The 21938-nt window shown below is 45.1% G+C and overlaps 1 protein-coding gene across 8 annotated transcripts in view; it reads right to left on the bottom strand.

The window, feature by feature from the left end:
• The window catches only part of STX2 (syntaxin 2), a 74329-nt gene extending 62051 nt beyond the window's left edge, over positions 1–12278 (bottom strand). For all 8 annotated transcript variants that reach the window (XM_086347249.1, XM_086347248.1, XM_086347253.1 and 5 more), the window contains exons 1-2: positions 12098–12278; positions 590–664 (exon numbers count right to left, since the gene is read on the bottom strand). In XM_086347249.1, coding sequence (XP_086203375.1) covers positions 590–664; positions 12098–12127 — 105 coding nt within the window. In that variant the 5' untranslated portion in view covers positions 12128–12278. The remainder of the gene's footprint in view (positions 1–589; positions 665–12097) is intronic.
• Positions 12279–21938: the final 9660 nt, after the last annotated feature.

Raw genomic sequence — 21938 nt, 5'->3', positions numbered from 1 at the left:
GAAGAATTTAAAATTTAATCACAGATTTTAGAAAATGCACCATATGAGCGAGCCCTTTGATACACGGGACTCACTGGCACTCGACAGAAGAGCGGGAGAAGCCTCGCCGTGTGTACTGTGCACGCCTGACTGCCAGCTGAGGGACATCACCGCCACCAGGCCCTCCACTGCAAGGACCCAGGCTCCCTTCGTCTGGAGGACCCCACTGGCCATGGGTGCGGCAGGACCTGCCTGAGGGACCCTGTGCTTGGAGGAGGTCCCTTCTCCCAGCACGAGCCCGTGGGCAGCAGGCCCACCTTGCTGGCCACCCCCAGCCCGTGGGCTTCAGTCTCCTCAGAGGCCCTCGGCCCCCCATCACCGTTCTCACCCACCCTCCCCCCGCCCCAAGTCAGTCACCAGGAAGAAGGGATCAACAGCAACAAATGTGCTAAAAGCACTAAAAAGTCTACAGCACTTTTTGTCATTCAAACGTCAATTTTTTAAAATATTTAGTTTGGGTATTATTTCAAATACGACAAATGCACAGTTACATTAATTTAATTATGTTTAAAGAAAAATGACAGACTGGCTTTCACAAAACGACTCTTACCTGATGGAAGAAATCATCCATAAAATGGTCCTTTTCAACAACAACAGTTGTGTCCCCATCATCATTTTTCCTACACTGAAATGGAAAAATATGAAATGTAAAATTCTGGTTTTAAAAGTTTTCACAGAGGCACCAACAGTGAACTGAAAGACAAGAGCAGCTGGGTACCTACACGATCTCAGCTCACTAAAAGCACCAAAGTGTAAGAAGCCTGCCACCCACCAAGGCCATGACATCCACCAGGCCACACACAGTCAGGGCAGGCGCACACAGCCAATCAGCCAGGAGAAGGAGCCACGTCAGGGGGAATCAACAGCTAGATCTCCGAGAACTGAGCGGCAGAGGATCGATCATTCATTCTCACTGAGTACGTCCATGTGACACAGGGCAGGTTTATCTTCCACAAGTGAATCTGCTTACACTGCACACTGTCTATAAAGATTAAAAATACTGACACCACTAGTCAATTTTTCTAGTTGTTGTTTAGTCGCTCAGTCGTGTCCGACCCTTTGCAGCCCCATGGACTGCAGCACGCCAGGCTTCTCTGTCCCTACCATCTCCCAGAATTTGCCCAAGTTCAGGTCCACAGAATCGGTGACGTCTTCCAGCCATCTCATCCTCTGTAACTTTCTTTTCCAGACTTTTGGGCCCAACTTTTCTAGATTAGGTAATAATTTTCAAAGAACTTTCACATATGTTAGCTGGTGTTTATCATTTTTCCCTAAGTAAGTAATTCCCAGTTATGGCCACACTCATATAATCAATAAACATTTTACTAAAGACAGACTCTAAAGAAGACCTGAGTGAACTGTGGAACTGGAAGAGACTCTTGAGAGTCCCTTGGACAGCAAGGAGATCAAACCAGTCAATTCTAAAGGAAATCAACCCAGAATATTCTTTGGAAGGACTGATGCTGAAGCTGAAGTTCCAATACTTTGGCCACCCGATATGAAGAGCCAGCTCATTGGAAAAGACCCTGATGCTAGGAAAGATTGAGGGCAGAAGGAGAAGGGGACAACAGAGGATAAGATGGTTGGATGGCATCACCAACTCAAAGGAGTTTGAGCAAACTCTGGGAGACGGTGAAGGACAGAGAAACCTGGCGTGCTGTAGTCCAGGGGATTACAGAGTTGGACACAACTTCACAAATGAACAACAAAGGAACACTGAGGAAGAAAGCAACCCACCACTGGGAAAGGCCAGGATGACACTGTACTTTACAAATCAGGTGCCTGAGTTTAAAATAACATTGAAGAGATGTTCTAGGCCAGGGGTTCTCACACTTGAGGGACATCAGGACCGCCTGGGATGGCTGGATCTCCGGCTGGGTGGGGCCAGAGTGGGGCATTCCATGACTTGAGACTACCCTAGGACATCCAGAACCTCATCACACTGTAACCCTAACCCACCCCTCAAGGGAGGCAAAAGAATGAAACAGTGAAAAGTCTTTGCAGTAAGTCCCCTACACACGAACCTTCAAGTTGCAAGCTTTCAAAGACATGAACGTGCACTCCCATGTCCAATCACGTAAGTTCGCATGTCTGGTGTACACTGTCACATGTGTACATCCTCTACAAGCAGTTGTGCTTTTGTACACTTTACTGTATAGTAATGCAGTTTTATTTCAAGCCCAGGATGTCTGGAAGCAAATGCAAAAGCAGTGACGATGTAGTTGGTAACTGGTATGATGAGAAAAAAAGAACTACTACCCAGACATCACTGGACTGTTTTTCTGAGAGGGAAGATAGAATTGAAGCCAGCAAGGAACCAGTGTCATCAGCATCAGGCGTGAGTGAAATTGCAGCTTGCCCTCCGTCTCCTATTGTTGACGATCCTTCAGCTCTGCCATCTCCCACCTCCACTCCCCACTCCAGTCAGTAACTCTTCTTGCCAGCCCTGTTCGCCAGCTGTCGTACTATACTACTATACTTCTCAAGGTACTCTAAGATTTTAAATGTTTAATTTTCTATGTTTGTTTTTTATGTATTATTTGTGTGCAGGGCTTCCCTTGTGGCTCAGTTGATAAAGAATCTGCTTGCAATGAGGGAGACCTGGGTTCGATCCCTGGGTTGGGAAGATCCCCTGGAGAAGGGAATGGCTAGCCACTCCAGTATTCTGGCCTGCAGAATTCCATGGACTGCATAGTCCATGGGGTCACCAAGAGTCGGACCTGACTAAGTGGCTTTCACTTCACTTCATTTCACTTCACTTCACACTACAGTACTATATAGCTGACTGTGTTAGTTGGGTACCTAAGCTAACTTTGTTGGACTTACAAACAAACCAGACTTGTGAACATGCCCTCAGAACGGAACTCGTTTGTATGTAGGGAACTTACTATAGTGGGAAGAAAGCCACCTCTGTCTACAGCTACAGGGGAGAGGAGACAATGTCAGACCCCAGGACCTGGCATCCGAGTCACACAATATTTATCAAGGACACGTGCCACAGGATCTACCAGTGGGAGCTATGGATTCGAGAGGAGAAAGGAAAGATGCCTGGCAGCATACAGAGGAGGGAACTGTTTGGAACCATCTCCCTGCGGGCGCGCTGGGCAGCCAGTTCAGCTCTAACTGCGAAAGCTGAGGCAGCCACAGATTTCAGGAATTCTGGACCCTCAGGAAAATCAGAGTCATTGAGCACTAAAAGTTTTAAGTGTAGCTTTACTGATCTGCAACCAGGAATGACGTGGAAACAAAATTCCACTAAATTTAGTTACGAAAGATCTGCCAAATGTAATAAATGTGGTAAGAAAACACGATGCAGCCTCCCTCTGCAGCTTCCAGGGCCCACGCTGAGGCAAATCGATCTGGCCTAAACTTCAACAGGAATCTCTCACCACCCCATGGAAGGCTTCCGCACCTCCCTTGCCCTGGGGCCACTTCTGGGTGCAGATAAGACAATCTACGAGGGCTAAGGAAGAAATGTGCTTCTCCAAGATAGAGAGGCATGAGCTCCCTCAGACAAGGGGTTTTTATGAGAGCCATAAAGAGTATTTTATCACCAGGTGACACACACACTGGACAGCCGTGGGGCGGTCTCGAGGGAAAAGCAAACCCACCTCCACAGGGTTCTGGGAGAAGCTCACTGAGCTGCAGGCGGGGGTCAGCGGGCGCCTCTCAGGGCTGTAGGCTGAGCTCTCTGCACACCATTGCTTCTGTTTACACCGACTCCCCAGGGCATCCGCCTGGAATGGTTTCCCCAGCAGGGCCCTTACCTTGAGCCACCACCCTGCTCTCACGTGACTCCGGTCACAGAGGAAGATGCCCGCAATTAGGCAGCGCTGCTACTGAGAATGTTTCATTTGTGCTCTGCTAACAGGGCAGGTATTATGGGTTGAACTGTCCCCCTAAAAATAAATGTTGCAAACCCCCAGGACCCGTACTTGGAGAAAGGGTCTAGGAAGACGTAATTAGTTAAGATGAGGTCATGCTGGAGCAGGATGGGCCCTTAACCCCACATGACTCTGTCCTTATAAGAGACAGAGACACAGGGGAGGCGGCCACGTGGCGAGCAAGGCAGAGAGGGTAGTGAAGGGTCTGTGAGCCAAAGAGCCAAGGACTGCCGCCACTCCTGGAGACATGAGCAGCAGGGCAGGCCTCCCCCCAGGTTTGGGGGAGCGTGGCCCTGCGACATCCTGACTTCAGGCTTTGGCCCCCGGGGCCAGACGTGACAGCATGTCTGTGACCCCATCTGTGGTCTTCTGTCACGAGAGCCCAAGGACACACAAAGGACCGAAGCGTGCCGACCCCGATCCTTTCTTTAACCAACCGTGCTAACTAACCAAGACACCGCTCTGGACCCAAGCAGACAGTCTCAACTAGAGAGAAGAATACTGTCTTGGGAGTCGCACATCTGGCTTCTAACCTGCTTACCAGCTGGGCACTACCAACTTCTCCTAGTCTGTCTCCTGGTCTCTAAAGTGAAGATGACATCCGTTTTCTTCTCCAAAGGTGGGGCTGCAGGAAAACTGCCCACTTGGGGCTTCATAAGGCACGTGATTTTCACAGGGTGTCCACACACCAATAAAGGCTTTTAAAATCATTTCAGGTCCATGTTCTTAATTCCCAGCAAAAGAGCACTTAAAGGCAGATCAGCAATCAGCTAACTGCAATAAAAGTGATGTTCAGGCAAACCCGCCAACGGCGTAGAGCTCTTCTCCAGGCTCCCGCATTATTTGAAGTGAAAGAGGGCTGCTAATGGGCACGACTGAGCGACTGAACTGAACTGCACTGAACAGGCATCGCGGGCCAGGGCACTGGGGCAGCAGGAGGACTTGATGTTGTGTTGGTCCTCCAGCACCACCTGAAGCCTTGGGAAGATCCCCTGGAGAAGGGAATGGCTACCCACTCCAGTAGCCATTGGAGGGGGGCAAGCACCCCCGTTTCACACACAGAACACCCCAAGACAGCTGAGCACCATGCTCACAGCCTCAAGCCTCTCTGGGAACCAGGAGGGTTCAACTTCACAAACCCACAACTGTGCTGACTCACCAATGGCAGGAGCACCAGGAAACTTAAAATGCCTTCCACACCTGCTCCCCCAACTCTGCGAGAAGCAGTTAAGGCAGGAGGGGTGAGGGGCTTCCCTGGACATTCAGAGCTGAGACCACCTTATCCATCTGACTCCAGAGGCCCTCGCTCTTGACCACACACCACGGACCTCCTCCTGGAGGAGGGGATTTCACATGGGTCCTCCAGGCACAGCCTGGCTCCCAGGCTCCCTTCTGAGCTCCCGGGGCAGCTTTCTTGGCCTTCACAATCATGTTGTCTTTGAATGACCCTGCATGTCACTGTACCCCCATGGCTGACTTCTTTTCACAGATGCGGGAAGGGGACATTCCAGGGGCCAGGGACACTGGAGTGAACTAAATTAAGTCCCCATGAATTCACTAAATAAGAATGGGGGAAGGGTAGAGAATGAACTTGAACGTGGCTGAGCAGGGCTGGGATTCCCTTGTGGCCCAGAGGATGAGTGATGACAACCCACCTGCCCCCACTGTGGCTTTCCTGGGGCAGAGGGCACCCATCTCACCCCTCTGACAGCTACCCGAGGTTCTCAGAGGCCTCAGTGTCTGTCTGTCTTTTTGTTGTGGAAAATGACAAAACATGTACAGAAGTAGAAGGAATAATATAGGGAGCCCTCGATGAATCCAGTGGTCAGTTCACAGACTGTCTCACTGCACCTGCACGCTCCCTGCCCCCAGCCCGGCAGCACAACTCCATCTCGTGGCAAAGCCCACACACAGGCTGCCTGCCACGCGTGACACAGCCGAGAACCTAAGCTCCCTACTCCACCTGCTCCGGGACAGAAACTTAGTTATTTCTGGCTCAGGGGAGACGCTGTCCAACATGACACTCTCCCTAAGGGAAGTCAGTCCTTTTACCATTACATTATACATGGACCACTCTCCTTGCAGGAGGCAGTGAATAAACAACCAACCACCAAAAAACTCAACTCTTCCTGGATGCTGAGACCCACATGTCACCACGCGTGATCTCTATTCACAGTCATTCACTCGCTGGTAAATCGTTCATTTCTCTATCTGCAGACCAAGAGGGAGCCAATGACTGGAATCTGTTTCCTCTACTGTCTTTTTTCCTTCCTTTTTTTTTTTTTTTTTTTGGCTACTGGTTTTACTATTATGTTTCAGTGCCTTAGAGAAAAATCAGCAAAACAATGATACTGTGTGCAATTTTAACACAATTTTTGCAGATTAGAGATTATTAAAATTATTTCTATTCATTAGGGCATGGTATTCTTATGTCATAAACAGATAAAAACATATAAAATCAGTTGTGAAGATATTTTTTCTTTTTTATGTTGGAATAAAGCCTATTTCCTACTTATATTTCTTAGGTCCATCTAGAATTCTCAAAACTATTAGACATGAGAAAATAGACCCAGTAATACTATCTTAGCTTTTCCATTCACTAAAAAAACAAAGAATAACTACCTAACAATGCTATTTAAGCTACACAATCGCCCCCTACGTCCACGAAGCCCATGTTCCATCTTTCCAGCTGAGATGGTGTAACCTCTGTACAACAGCTGTTGTTTATAACAGTGCACTTATCGTAAATAACAAAATGATTGGTGGCATTCACTAAGAGCAGTGGGAATAGCCTCCAACTTGATTTCCAAAGTGTCAAAGGGCAAGATAAGCACCCAAATATCAACATTCCATTTCTGTTAAATTTTAAAAGAATTCTCCTTAAAAGGAGCATTATATTAAAATACAATTCTCTCTGTGAAAAGTATTGTGAGGAAGAGACAGTAAGGAGCTTCCCTGTTTAGAAACTATTTAACAAAGATGAATTATCTGTCACTGGAATGCTCTCTGTTGAGATCATTGAGAAGCTGAATTATTGCAAACTAAAAGAATCCAAAGTTGGATACGATACTGAATTTTTCTCCATGTTATTCTCCATATACATGTACACTAGGGCCTTCCATGCAAATGCTAATTGTGGGGAAACAATTATCTTGAAATATGCCCAATGCTGGCAATAGTTTTATTGCTAGAATATGGTGATTTTTCAAAATTGCATTACTTCAGTTAAAAAAAAAAAAGAATACTTGTAATTAAAAATAGGTAAAAGCTGACCGCTGGCCAGTTGGTAATCATGTTGCCAGATATAAGTATCATTTCTTTCCCATATTTTTATATAATCAGTTATAGTTTTATGCCCTAGGTAGAATATTACTGTTTCATGCTTTACATTTTCACTTCATGTTTATCTCCATTATTATTATATAAATACTACAGGTCCTTACACTTTACATAAATAACACTGTACTGCATAAATGCTTCTGGTTTTTTCCTCTCAAAGGTATGTTTAGATTTTTCCTCATCTCTCATTTTCACTCACCACTATCAAACTCATCATCCTTCTGTTCTTAAGAGCAGAGCCTTGGCTGGCCGTGCCCCCTGCCCAGCTTATACCCAGCTGGCTCCTCCTTCTCATCACATCTCAGCTCAGAGACCTCCCTGACCAAGACCCCTGATCACCCAGCCCAAAGCAGCCAACCCACTCACTGTTTTATATGCTCCCCAGCAGTTACTGCTCACTGACTTAACTGTTCCTTGTCCTCTCCCGCCAGGACACATTTCAGGGGAGCAAGGACTTCAAGGGTCTTGCTGCAACTTACGCCTGAAACAGTGCCTGGCACGTAGCAGCCACTCAGTTGAGACCAGCTAAAGGAATGAACGAAGGGCACAGAGATGAGATGGAGGTGGGGGTGGAGAGGAGAGAAAGCACATACAGAAGGACAGGGAAACCAGGAAACAAAGACGCAGACACACACAGTACGAAGTGGCACAGTGGGCAGGACTGGAGACAGAGGCAGTCTTGGTTGCTCGCTAGCCCCTGGTTCCATCCCCTCATGAGGTCTGACAGCACATCGCGCTGTTGAGTCTGAAGCCCCATTCTACCATTGCATCAGTCTCCCTTTTCTGTTTTAGCGAAGGGGTTTCTGTCCCTTGCAACCCAAAGAGCCTGAAGACAACAGAGTCCATTGTCATCTGCATTTTCCTAACTAACCATGGGCGTGCTCAGAAGTAAACGCACTCAAACCATACCCAGCAGGTGCTCCATGCAGAGTCCTGAGCCCTCAGAGCAAACCTGACAGCACCCATCTGCCCTGGAAGGGCGCAGAGTCTGCGGGAGGGCGCAGAAAACAGGACCACGTGTGTGTTCGGATGGGCAGAGATGGGAGATCGCTGGGGACACAAGAGGGAAGACTTCCTGGTAGCAGTGCTTGCACTGAGGCCAAAAGAAAACGTGGGGCCAGAAAAGGGGAGGGGGCAAGAGACATACAAAGTGAGTGGCTCACGAGGACCCAGAGAGGAGGGCACGTGGGAACAGCGGACTGGGCCAGGGGACCTGCCAGAGTGAGGTACTGGTTCTCTCTTGGGTTCTCCATTCCTCATATTCAGAATGAACAGACTTGAAATTGAAAACAAGTAATTAACCTGTGGAAATGTAGAGACTTTGCTTTTTTATTTTGTATACAAACAGTATTTATTGTGGTTCCCAGAGAAATATCAAGGGCTTCCCAGGAGGCGCAGTGGTCAAGAATCTGCCTGCCAATGCGGATCGACACAGGTTCGATCCCTGGGGTTGGGAAGATTCCCTGGAGGAGGAAATGCAATCCATCTTGCCTATACACAAAGAAACTATAGATCTGGGTTGCAAAGATCCCAATTGTCTGTAGAATGACACAGGAATCAGTAAATCATGAAATCCTCAACATATTCAAATATTATAGACAATTCATATATTAAAGTACACATGTATTATGAAATTCTCAGTATTTTAAATTTCAGTGACATACTTAGAAAAAAATGTTTTTACTTTCTAAGTTGGAACCTGAATCTTTACCACGTAACAATCTGCACTCTGTGTCCCCATCTGAGCTGCCAAAATAGAACCTTAAAAATATGCGGGCAGCTTCTCTTGCCCTTTAAAAAATTTTACGTGCAATTCATCACCATGAACCCAAGTATTAAAAATAGTAATTTTCTCAATAAACAAAGTCCTACTGTGTAGACAGGGAACTATATTCAATACCCTGTGAAAACCCTAATAGAAAAGATTATGAAAAAATATATATATATAACTGAATCACTTTGTCCAGCAGAAACAGAACATTGTAAATCAACTACATTTCAATATAATTTTCCTTAAAAAATATAATCTTCTCCTATGTCTACTAATGAATACCATCTAAGTATGTGTGTTTATGTCTATTACTCTGCAAATTCCCACAGCTGAAATTTGCAATTTTTCTGTTTTTAACTATCATAAATACAGTCTTTTGCACTGACAAACTTTTTTTAAAAGGTAATCAAAATATATTTGGGGTCATTATCTCGAAGGACAGCAATCCCACTTGGACTTACTTCCTAAGCCTACTTCCTTCTGCTTCTGCACACTTCCTTACCCGGCTGTGCACATCCACAGCACACACCCAGTTCATTTCTGTGCCCTCTGCACTTAGCACGTAACCTCACAGAGATCCAGTGCTCAGAATCTACTGAATGAATGGTCCTTTTATTTTTTTAAAAACCAGAAACATCCTTCTGGATTTAGAGTTTAGGAAATCTTGGGCAAGTCACTCAAACTTTCTACACCCAAATGAACTAACTGGCTGCTCAAAAAGAGAATTCTTGCTTAGAAGCAGTTAAATCTGTATTTGACACACTGTATTGGACAAACTAACTTTTAAGTCCTTTCCGAGTAGTTATCGGTGGGAATCTTTTTCTCAGGAGGAATCACTAACAGCTAATAAAGGAAACTTCTAGAAGGCATCAAGAACATTTTGTTAATGTGGACAACACAGGCGTTTTAACTAGTAAAATTAAATATTCACGTTTGCCTAGGAAAAAACACCAGCCACTTAGAAACATGGTTGTGAAAGGTCATTTTACTACTCCAAGAGCTACCTGGAAAAGACACATTTCCTGAAAAAAAAAAAAAATTAGCTTTGATAGCTGATAATTTTCAGATGAGTTTTCAAATATTAAAAGTTAAACTTTAAGTATGTCAGATTCAATTTTGAGTTAATATGCCAGGGAGAAGGTTGCTTTTTATAACTGCTTGAAAACATTTTAAAAACTAGTACATATTAATAGCACTTGTAATTACAAAGCATTTTTCTCTCTCCCACCCTCTCCCAGAGTGTCACACGCAGGAGATAATTCTATGATTCAGCGCTTCTTCCATAAGAGTACACAAAAAAAATCTTATTATCCTCATTATATATACAGGAAAACTGAGGTTTTGAGAGGTTCAGAAATTTTCTGCCCAAGATTCAACAACTCCAGACATAGAAACAGCTGCTCAATCTTCATCTATAGCAACATGGTACTGGATCAGAAAAGATCACTTCTTCCTCTAGAATTCTAGATTAAAACATGTTCTTACCCACACTGTTGCCATAAGAGCTGAAATACACATACACTTAAGAGTGATAAAGAACTGCCTTCTCTGTTTTTTGCTTTTTTTGCTAAACAAGCCAAGAAAAGCTTCTCACATATTCCACTAACACATTTTCTACTGTTCTCCAACATTCATAAATTTGTATTCTTTCATAATACATTCTTCATTTCTTCACTTAACAAATACCTGAGCTTCTAACAAGGAACGATACTCCATTGAGTGCGATAACAGAACAGCAATTTGCCGTTTAACATGTTGCTAACCTGTAAACACAAACATCAAAATATCTAACCATTAATAAAAAGGGAAGCAAAGAAAAATCACTATGAAGAAACTTTCTGGGTAAGAGTGTAAAAGCATAATTTTCATAATCTGAAGAATGAATCATTCATTGCTTCTCTAAACTAAGATTCCTCATCTGGCCAAAAGAATCTGAGGGACTATTCTCTCTACTTCCTAAGCCTGGGACAGGGCTGGATCCATTCTAGAAGCTGAGGAAGAGAGTTAATTCATTACATTCAATGGGTGCTTTAGTGCAGTGGGCCTTGCTCTGTTCTGAGGCTGTTCAGAGTACTGGGAAACGAAATACAAACATTCAACACTATTTTAGTACTTGTATTTTTCCAGAAAAAAGTCAGAATTAATTCTGTTCACCTAAAATGTTTCAACTCTTCTACATTCTATAAACCACTACCGTTTCAATGTCATCATCTCATTCACAGTATTGTCTGTGGAATGCATCAAACACGACTCCATTTCCTAAGGGAACAAAACACTGTTCTCTTACTAAAGTTTTTGGTAATTTGCTGAGCACCTATGTACTCCACCAGTGGGGTTTACTGGGAGTAAACAAACGCAAAGCAAACTATTTACAGGGGAAACAAAAGGCGCCCCTCTGTACCTGCCTCACCGCTCCCTTCCAGCATCCAGTCCGGCAAGGTGCCCACTGGCATGTGGCATCAGATGCATCCGTTCCCACCTATCCACTGAGCTCCTACTGCGCGCGGGGTCCCACCCAAAACCCCAGATATAAGACAGGGAGCAAGGGGACAAGTCCCTGCTCTCAGGGAGCTGACGCATACTAGGATGGAACAGTCCATAATTCAACAAATAATTTCTGGTCATAAGTGCTCTGCAAGGATTTAAACCGGGCGAAGGAATGGACCGCCTCTAGGGAAGGAAGTCACCTGAAGAAGCAGCAGAGCCCAGCTCAGAAAAGGAGGTTCGAGGCCCCGCCGGGCCCCGAGACGCCGGCTCAAAAGCTATTCCCTGCCCCAACGCCCAGTGCAGAAGCGAGGGCAGAAGAGTGCCTTCGGGGCGTTAGGGAGATGGTGGGACGGTGGTGCTGCGGGCTGGGGAAGCCGTGCGCCCCCTCCAACCCCGCACAGAGGCCGCCCCGCCCGGCCTGAGCCCCGGGACCTGGACTCCCCTTCCCCGCTCTCCCTGTGACCCCGCACCCTGAGCCCCCAGCCCAGCCCTGCACCTCCCCGCCCCCGCCCATCCTCGTGCCTCCAGGGCTCCCGGCCCGAACCGCTACACTCCAGCTCGCCCGCCCGCGGCTCACCGCCGTCAGGTCCGGCAGCCGGTCCCGCATCCCCACGGGCCGGGCGCCGCGCCCCGCCGCTCAGGCCTGCCCGGCGCCGCCTCCGGCTGGCCGCGGGCTCTCGGTGTCCCCGCCGCCGCCTCAGCCCGCCGGTCGCCCTCCCCTCGGCCGGCGCTGCCACGGCAACCGCGCCCTCACGCTCTGCGCATGCCCGGCCCGCGCCGCGCCCAGACCCACGCAGACAGCGGGAGCCTTCCTGAGGGAATGCCGAGAACCAAGGGGCGGGGTCCGCCGGGGAGGGGCGGGGTCTGGCTTGGGTAGGCGGGGACTATCGGGGAGGGAAGTGGCCCGCCCAAAAGGCGCGGCAGAGGAACAGGCGCGGTCTGGTGGGGGAAGGAGCGGAGCCTGACTGAAAGGGGAGAGGCGGGGCCTGCTGAGGGGAGGCGGGGCTGGCCGCGAAGGGGCGGGGCTGGCCGCGAAGGGGCGGGGCTCGGCTGAGTGAGTTGTGTTCGGGAGGTCGTTTATCCTGGTTGGTTAGATATGACTTTTGCTCTTCTTGATTTTCTTTTGGTTTTGTGCTTTCATATTCATTTGATTTACTTTAAAAACTCGTGGAAAATTTGGTGACGAATTTAGCAAGTGTATGGAGATGGGTTAGGTGCAGCTTTGGTGGCTCAGAGGTTAAAGCATCTGCCTGGAATGCGGGAGACCCGGGTTCGATCCCAGGGTCGGGAAGATCCCCTGGAGAAGGAAATGGCAACCCACTCCAGTACTCTTGCCTGGAGAATCCCATGGAGGGAGGAGCCTGGTAGGCTACAGTCCATGGGGTCGCAAAGAGTCGGACACGACTAAGCGACTTCACTTTCACTTCACTTGCATATGCATATTCCAAACAAAGACCATCTCTTCAAGGATTCTTGGGGCTTCCCTGGTGGCTCCTGCCTGCCATGCTGGAGAGCATTCAATCCCTGGGTCAGGAAGCTCCCCTGGAGGAGGGAATGGCAACCCACTCCAGTATTCTTGCCTGGAGAATTCCATGGACAGAGGAGCCTGGGGAGCTACAGTCCATGAGGTCGCAAAGAGTCAGACAGGAGTGAGTGACTAACACACTTTTATGGATTCTTGTCCTTTTTTGTGTGACTAAGGCCTAGTCAATCCTAAAGGAAATTAGTCCTGAATATTCATTCCAAGGACTGATGCTGAAGTTGAAGCTCCAATACTTTGGCCACCTGATGTGAAGAACTGACTCATTGGAAAAGACTCTGATGCTGGGCAAGATTGAAGGTAGGAGGAAAAGGGGAAGACAGAGGATGAGATGGTTGGATGACATCACTGACTCCATGGACATAAGTTTGAGCAAGCTCTGGGAGTTGGTGATGGACAGGGAAGCCTGGCGTGCTGCAGTCCATGGGGTCGAAAAGAGTTGGACATGACTGAGTTGACTGAACTGAACTGAAGGCCGGTAATGGTTAACTGCTGCTGCTAAATTGCTTCAGTCGTGTCCGACTCTGTGCAACCCCATAGACGGCAGCCCACCAGGCTCCCCTATCCCTGGGATTCTCCAGGCAAGAACACTGGAGTGGGTTGCCATTTACTCCTCCAATGCATGAAAGTGAAAAGTGAAAGTGAAGTCGCTCAGTCGTGTCCGACTCCTAGCGACCCCATGGACTGCAGCCTACCAGGCTCCTCCGTCCATGGGATTTTCCAGGCAAGAGTACTGGAGTGGGGTGCCATTGCCTTCTCCAAATGATTAACTAACATAACTTAAAGAATGTAATCTAAAATGGCATGAAATGGTAATATGCAGAGACTCAGGCCTTGGGATGCAGTTCTAGTGTGAGAAACAGACAATACAGAAGCAGACAAATAAATAAGAAAATGGGGCATGGACTTGGAGAAGGGCTGAGAGAGAGGTGGCTACATCAGATAGTGGTCATGGGAGGCATCAGAGTTTAGGCCAAAAGAAGTTAGAGGGAACAGTCTCCAAGACCACTCTGACTTCTGACACCAACTACAAGTTCAGTAACTCACTGGAGGGACTCACAGAATTCACTAAAAACTGAAATGCTCACAGTTGGGGTTTAACACAGGGAATGGATACAGATTAATGTCAGCAAAGGGCAGACATGCTTGGTGGGGGCAGGGGGGAGGACGTCATGGCTGTACCAAATGTGAAGCTTCTGATGTCTTCTCCTTGGATAGTCCAGACACATTACTTTCACAGCACTGATGTGTGTCAGAATACATGAAGTTGCCAACAAGAAAAGTTCACCCAGGCCATCAAATTCTGAGTTTTTATTGGGGCTCCATTGCACAAGCTTGATTGATTGGTTAATTGCCCTCCTGGTTGATCTAAGACTCCAGATTAGCTGGTCCCTATGAATTGGGTGATCCCAGGAGTAGAAAATGGCAACTCACTCCAGTATTCTTGCCTGAAAAATTCCATGGACAGAGGTACCTGAAGGGCTACAGTCTATGGGGTCACAAAGAGTTGGACATGACTGAGCGACTTCACTTTTCAAACTTGGGTGAACTAGAGGCAAACTTGTCCCTTCTTAATTTATGACTTTGATATGTTTTTCATAATTTAAATCAAAATCAGTAAATTGAAGGATATGGATTGAACAAAAATTTTCCATTTTGACTAAGCAATTAAAACAAAGTGTTGGCAGGGGAAAAGTGGGCAATTGTACAGAGATTTTCTAAGAATGAGGTTAATATAAAGGAAGTAAAACTGAGAGAGGCTAGACAAAAAACACTTGGTCCTGTACACAGCATTTGAGCTCCTCTGTCAAGGAGTACCTGAAACAAGCACACTCCAGGACTTTCATGAGCCAATGAAATCTTTTTCAGTTTCTTCACTTAGAATAAAAAAACCCTAATATATTGCTAGGAGAATTAAAATAGACAGATTACAGGCTAGGAGCTAGGTTACCTTTAAAATACAAGGTCTTAGGGAATAGGGGCTTTAATCTTTCTTATTCACCACTGTCTTGTAGCTCCAATCCCTACAAAATTTCTGGCAAGTTGGAGGCACTCAATACATAAATATAATTCAAAAAGACACATGTACCTCAGTGTTCATAGCAGCACTATTTACAATAGTGAAGACATGGAAACAACCTAAATGTCCAACAACAGATGAATGGATAAAGAAGACATGATACATGTATGCAATGGAATACTACTCAGCCATAAAAAAGAATGAAGTAATGCCATTTGCAGCAACATGGACGGACCTGGAGACTATCATACTAAGTGAAGTAAGTCAGAAAGAGAAAGAAAAATACCAAATGACATAGCTTATATGTGGAATCTAAAGTGTCACAAGTGAACTTATCTACAAATCAGAAACAGACTCACGTAGAGAACAAAATTGTGGTTCCCAAGGGGGTAGGGGTTGAAAGGGGAATGGCTTGGGAATTTAGAATTAGCAGATGCAAACCATTATATATAGAATGGATAAACAACAGGGATCTACTGTATGGCACAGAAAACTATATTCAATATCCTGTGACAATGGAAAAGAATATGAAAAAGAACGTGTGTGTGTGTGTGTGGATAACTGAACCACTTTTCTATGTGTTAGAAATAAACACAATATTATAAATAAACTATATTTCAGTAAAATAAAGTAATAATAGATGTCGAGACCTGGCTTTGAATCCCAGTTCTGCTATTTCCTATGTGTGACTTTGGACTGTGAAGATATATAAAGGGAGACCTCACTAAAATGGAGTCAAGAGGCCAGAGGAGGAGCTCTCACTCAATGTCAATACAGATCCCAGCAGGAAGAGATGGTACCTTGCTGGGAAGTGACATTACTACCGCCAACAAGAGAAAGTTTTTTCTCCTGGCCTGGCAACAACTCAGTCAGTGAGAGACCAGCACAATTCAGTCAATGAAAGTCACTGTATTTCAAATTCTTAGTTTCTTCCCATGGACTTTTTGTTCCCAATAACCCCTCCCAGGTGCCCCCTCTCCCCTGTAAGAGTTTTCTTTCTTTTGTTTTACCAGACTTGTTTGTAGTTTGCCATATTTGCATGTTCCAAGTAGAAATTCTTTGCTGCTTGGGAATAAACCCATGTTGCTGGTAAAATAACTGGTGGTCTTATTGTTTTAGGTTTCCAGAACAAAAAGACTAACCTCTCGAAGACTCAGTTTTCCTGCCTGTGAAGTGGTGTTAAGGCTGCTTTCAAGCTGAAAAGCTGTGTGTGACTTTGTCATCTTGACCCCACTACGCCTCGAGAAACTGAGCTGATTACTCTTAGAAATAATTAACATGTAATAAAAAATCTAAACTACACATGGTAAGATTTGTTACAAATTTTAAAAACTGAAAAGTTATACCTGGTTAGTAACAGCAAAAAAAAAAAAAAAATTACCCAGGAAAATTAGGTTTGGGAAAAAGAATCATTAACATAAAATTAACCTCCTAAAAGTGAATACTGCAAAATTTGCTCTTATTTCAAAAACTGATGAAAGCATCAAATCTTAACAGACTTTAGATGTGCAAAATCAGCCTGGAGAAACTGCATCGAGTAAAAAGTATTTACACACACTTTAGAAAAGGCAGAGGAACCAGAGATCAAATTGCCAACATCCATTGGATCATAGAAAAAGCAAGAGAATTCCAGAAAAACATCTACTTCTGCTTTATTGACTAAGCCAAAGCCTTTGACTATGTGGATCACTACAAACTGTGGAAAATTCTTAAAGAGATGGACATACCAGACCACCTTACCTGCCTCCTGAGAAATCTGTATGCAGGTCAAGAAGCAACACTTAGAACCAGACATGGAACAATGGACTGGTTCCAAATTGGGAAAGGAGTACAATAAGGCTGTATATTGTCACCCTGCTTATTTAACTTCTATGCAGAGTACATCATGCAAAACGCTGGGCTAGATGAAGCACAAGCTGGAATCAAGATTTCCAGGAGAAATATCAGTTACCTCAAATACACAGATGAAAGTGAAAGTGTCCTTTCACTCAGTCGTGTCCGACTCTTTGCAGCCCCGTGGACTATACAGTCCATGGAATTCTCCAGGCCAGAATACTGGAGTGGGTAGCCTTTCCCTTCTCCAGAGGATTTTTCCAACCCTGGGATAGAACCCAGGTCTCCTGCATTGCAGGCAGATTCTTTACCAACAGAGCTATCAGGGAAGCCCAGATATGCAAATGACACCACCCTTATGGCAGAAAGCAAAGAGGAACTAAAGAGCCTCTTAAATAAAGTAAAAGAGGAGAGTGAAAAAGCTGGCTTAAAACTCAACATTCAAAAAACTAAGACTGGCATCCAGTCCCATCACTTCATGGGAAATAGATGGGGAAACAATGAAAACAGTGAGAGACTTTATTTTCTTGGGCTCCAAAATCACTGCAGATGGTGACTGCAGCCATGAAATTAAAAGACGCTTGCTCCTTGGAAGCAAAGCTATGCAAACCTAGACAGCATATTGAAAGCAGAGACATTACTTTGCTGACAAAAGTCCATATAGTCAAAGCTATGGTTTTTCCAGTAGTCATGTATGGATGTGAGAGTTGAACCATAAAGAAAGCTGAGCATTGAATAATTGATGCTTTTACACTGTGGTATTGGAAAAGACTCTTAAGAGTCTCTTGGACAGCAAGGAGATCCAATCAGTCAATCCTAGAGGAAATCAGTCCTGAATATTCATTGGAAGGACAGATGCTGAAGCTGAAGCTCCAATACTTGACCACCTGATGTGAAGAACTGAGTCCTTAGATAAGGCCCTGATGCTGGGAAAGATTGAAGGTGGGAGGAGAAGGGAGTGACAGAGGATGAGCTGGTTGGATTACATCACCAACTCAATGGACCTGAGTTGGAGCAAGCTACAGGAGTTGGTGATGGACAGGTAAGCCTGACGTGCTTCAGTCCATGGAGTCGTAAAGAGTCAGGCACGACTGAGCCACTGAACTGACTGAATGATTGAACGGATCTGCACACACACCCATACTTTCCAATGACAAAAGCTGTAATAAAGAAATGTTTTACACTAACTAGTTATTGATTAATGAATAAAACCTTGGCAGTGAAAGGTACAAAGGAAAGAACTGATCTTTCTCAGTCAGGTTGGAGTATTGACTCAGACAGGCAGGTCTGACACAGGTACTCAGCCATCAGAGCTCACTTTTCATCTCTCAGGTGATTCCTCTGCATCGGTGTCTGGCTGGGCCAGACTCAGTCCCAGGGAAAAGAAACAGCACCTTTTCTGGGTTGCAGCTTCATTCCTGAACTTCACTCTGATTGGATCAGTTCAGTTCAGTTCAGTAGCTCAGTCGTGTCCGACTCTTTGCAATCCCATGGACTGTAGCACGCCAGGCTTCCCTGTGCATCACCAACTCCCGGAGCTTACTCAAACTCACGTCCATTGAGTCGGTGATGCTATCCAACCATCTCATCATCTGTCTTCCCCTTCTCCTCCTACCTTCAATCTTTCCCAGCATCAGGGTCTTTTCCAATGAGTCAGTTCTTCACATCAGGTGGCCAAAGTATTGGAGTTTCAGCTTCAGCATCAGTCCTTGCAATTAATATTTAGGACTGATTTCCTTTAGGATTGACTGGTTTGATCTCCTTGCAGTCCAAGGGACCCTCAAGAGTCTTCTCCAACACCACAGTTCAAAAGCATCAATTCTTCAGTGCTCAGCTTTCTTTATAGTCCAACTCTCACTCAGCTGGGTTTATTTGCCTACCTTCCAACCCATCACAAGTCAGGTGACTTTGCGGCTGTGATAGGTCAAACCAGGTCATGTGACCCGCCCGAGACCAGAAATGCCTGGCACAAAATCACTGGCAGAGGGAGGTCTGATGAACAAGCCTGTAGAAGGATGAAGGTTTCTGGGTGGCTGAATAACCCACTCCATCCCACTCGATTCCAGTGAAGATACACTCATTAGCAAGAAGTGAAAAAGGAAGACATTGGGATCCTTCAGTTGCACTGTGTAGAACACTAATTAAGGCATTGAATTGCGCTAACACAGTTCCCTCTGGAAGACACTTTGTTAAAATGAATACTTAACTGATGTCAAAACAATTTTGATTAAACGTGTTTATCCATAAACGTTCTCTGGATTCCGAATGTGACATCTAAACATCCAGTCTCTGTGGCGTTTCACTTGGAAAAATGGAGTCCCACAGTCAAGGCAATTGAAACCGATTCCAGTCTTTATTATTTCTAAGAATATTAGATGAGGTCTCATTTGTAACTCCCAAGATCTCTCTTTAAACCCTTTCTACAGTTTCCTAGTGTTCCGTGTATTTTATACCCTACCTGCATCTGCTTGTGTGCTCAGTTGTATCCAGTTGTATCTGTGTGACCCCATGGACCGCAGCCTGCCAGGCTCCTCTGTCCATGAGATTTTCCAAGCAAGAATACTGGAGTAGGGTTGCCATTTCTGCCTCCACTGGATCTTTCCAACCCAGGGGTTGAACTGAGGTCTTCTGCTTTAGCAGAGGGATTCTTTACCACTCAGCCACCTGGGGAGCCCTTTATACCTTAAAGTTCCCAGAATATCATCTTTCTTGCTCATCACACCCTAAACTTCCCCACCAGAGCACTTTCTTTCCATCTACCATCATTGTTAATTTCTCTCCAATAAGTATTGGCCTAGGTCAGGAAGATTCACTGGAGGAGGGCCTGGCAACCCACTCCAGTATTCTTGACTGGAGAATCCCAGGGACAGAGGAGCCTGGTGGGACTACAGTCCATAGGGTTGCAAAGAGTCAAACACAACTGAAGCAATTTAGCATGCATACAAGTTTTGATGTTACCTTTTCCTCCCCTTCCCACAACAGATATTCCAAAGCATATAATATGGAGAGAGAAGCTGGATGATGTTGAATTGTCAACCAGAACTTTCTTATCCTGCCAGGGAAGGAATGAAAGTGTGACTACTAATACATAATTCATCACTTTTGTCCCTATTCAGTTCAGTTCAGTTCAGTTGCTCAGTCATGTCTGACTCTTTGCGACCCCATGAATTGCAGCATGCCAGGCCTCAAACTCATGTCCATCAAGTCAGTGATGCCATCCAGCCATCTCATCCTCTGTCGTCCCCTTTTCCTCTTGCCCCCAATCCCTCCCAGCATCAGAGTTTTTTCCAGTGAGTCAACTCTTCGCATGAGGTGGCCAAAGTCCTGGATTACGTACATACAAATGTAGTCGAATGTTTCTGGGGTTGAAATATCAGTTAGGCCACAGTAGTGGGTTCAGCAGTGGGTTCAAAATACCTGCTACTCAAGATTGAAAGAGACCTATATTCCCAGGAAAGAGAATCTGATTACTTAGTATTAACCACCCAGGATGGATGGGGGAACTAACACTGGGGCAGACAAATAAATAAATATTTTAAAATTTTTCTTTAATTTAAAATTAAATTAAAAATTTAGCTTCTGGAGGACAGGGCATATTTCTCATATATCGCTTTTCAAGGACAGTTACAAGTAAATGAATGAAAGAATAAGTAGGTAAGGACAATAACACATTGATCTTTGTATTTGTCCTCCCTACTCACATATCTATGTTTTGGGTTGACATATACTGAACAAATAAATCATACATTTAGTCACCACAGAGTAGAAGAGCCTGTTGTGATTGCTGTTCAGTTGCTAAGTCTTGTCCTACTTTTTGCAACCTCATGGACTGTAGCATGCCAGGCTTCCCTGTCCCTCATTATCTCCCAGAATTTGCCCAAGTTCATGTCCACTGAATCAATGATACCATCCAACCATCTCATCCTCTGTCACCCTCTTTCCTTGTGCCGTCAATCTAAGTATCAGGGTCTTTTCCAATAAGTCGACTCTTTGCATCAAGCGGCCAAATGATTGGAGCTTTAGCTTCAGCATCACTCCTTCCAATGAATATACAGGATTGATTTCCTTTAGGACTAACTGGTTTGATCTCCTTGTTGTCTAAGGGAGTCTCAAGAGTCTTCTCCAGCACCATAGGCATCAATACTTTGGTGCTCTGCCTTCCTTATGGTCCAACTCTCCATCCGTACATGACTACTGGAAAGACCATTGCCTTGACTATATGGACCTTTGTCAGCAAGGTGATGTCTTTGCTTTTTAATATGCTGTCTATATTTGTCATAGCCTTCCTTTCAGTAATCAAGTATCTTCTAATTTCATGGCTGCAGTCACCATCTGCAGTGGTTTTAGAGTGGAAGAAGAGAAAAGCTGCCATGCTTTCACTTTCTCCCCTTCTATTTGCCATGAAGTGATGGGACCAGATACCATGATCTTACTTTTTTAATATTGAGTTTTAAGCTGGCTTTTTCACTCTCCTCTTTAACCTTCATCGGGAGGTTCTTTAGTTCCTTTTCACTTTCTGCCATTAGGGTGGTATCATCTGAATATCTAAGGTTGTTAACGTTTCTCCTGGCAATCTTGATTCCAGCTTGTGCTTCATTGAGCCTGGCATTTTGCAAGCTGTACTCTGCATTTAAGTTAAATAAACAGAGTGACAATATACAGCCTTGTCATACTCCTTTCTCAATTTTGAACTAGTCAGTTGTTCCATGTAAGGTTCTAACTGTTGCTTCTTGACCCAGATACAGATTTCTTGAGAGATGGGTAAGATGGTCTGGTATTCCTATCTCTTTAAGAATTTTCCACAGTTTGTTGTGATCCACACAATTAAAGGCTTTAGCGTAGTCAAGGAAACAGAAGTAGATGTTTTTCTAGAATTCCCTTGCTTTCTCTATGATCCAACAAATGTTGTCAATTTGAACTCTGGTTCCTCTGCCTTTTCTAAATCCAGCTTATACATCTGGAAGTTCTCGTTTCAATACTGCTGAACCCTAGCTTGAAGGATTTAGAATATAATGTCACTAGCAT

This window comes from Bos grunniens, chromosome 17 (assembly GCF_055505025.1).
Source record: "Bos grunniens cultivar Pamir isolate PY7600 chromosome 17, Bosgru_T2T1.0, whole genome shotgun sequence".
In the NCBI taxonomy this organism is placed as follows: Eukaryota; Metazoa; Chordata; class Mammalia; order Artiodactyla; family Bovidae; genus Bos; species Bos grunniens.
This window is presented reverse-complemented; position numbering and strand designations above follow the sequence as displayed.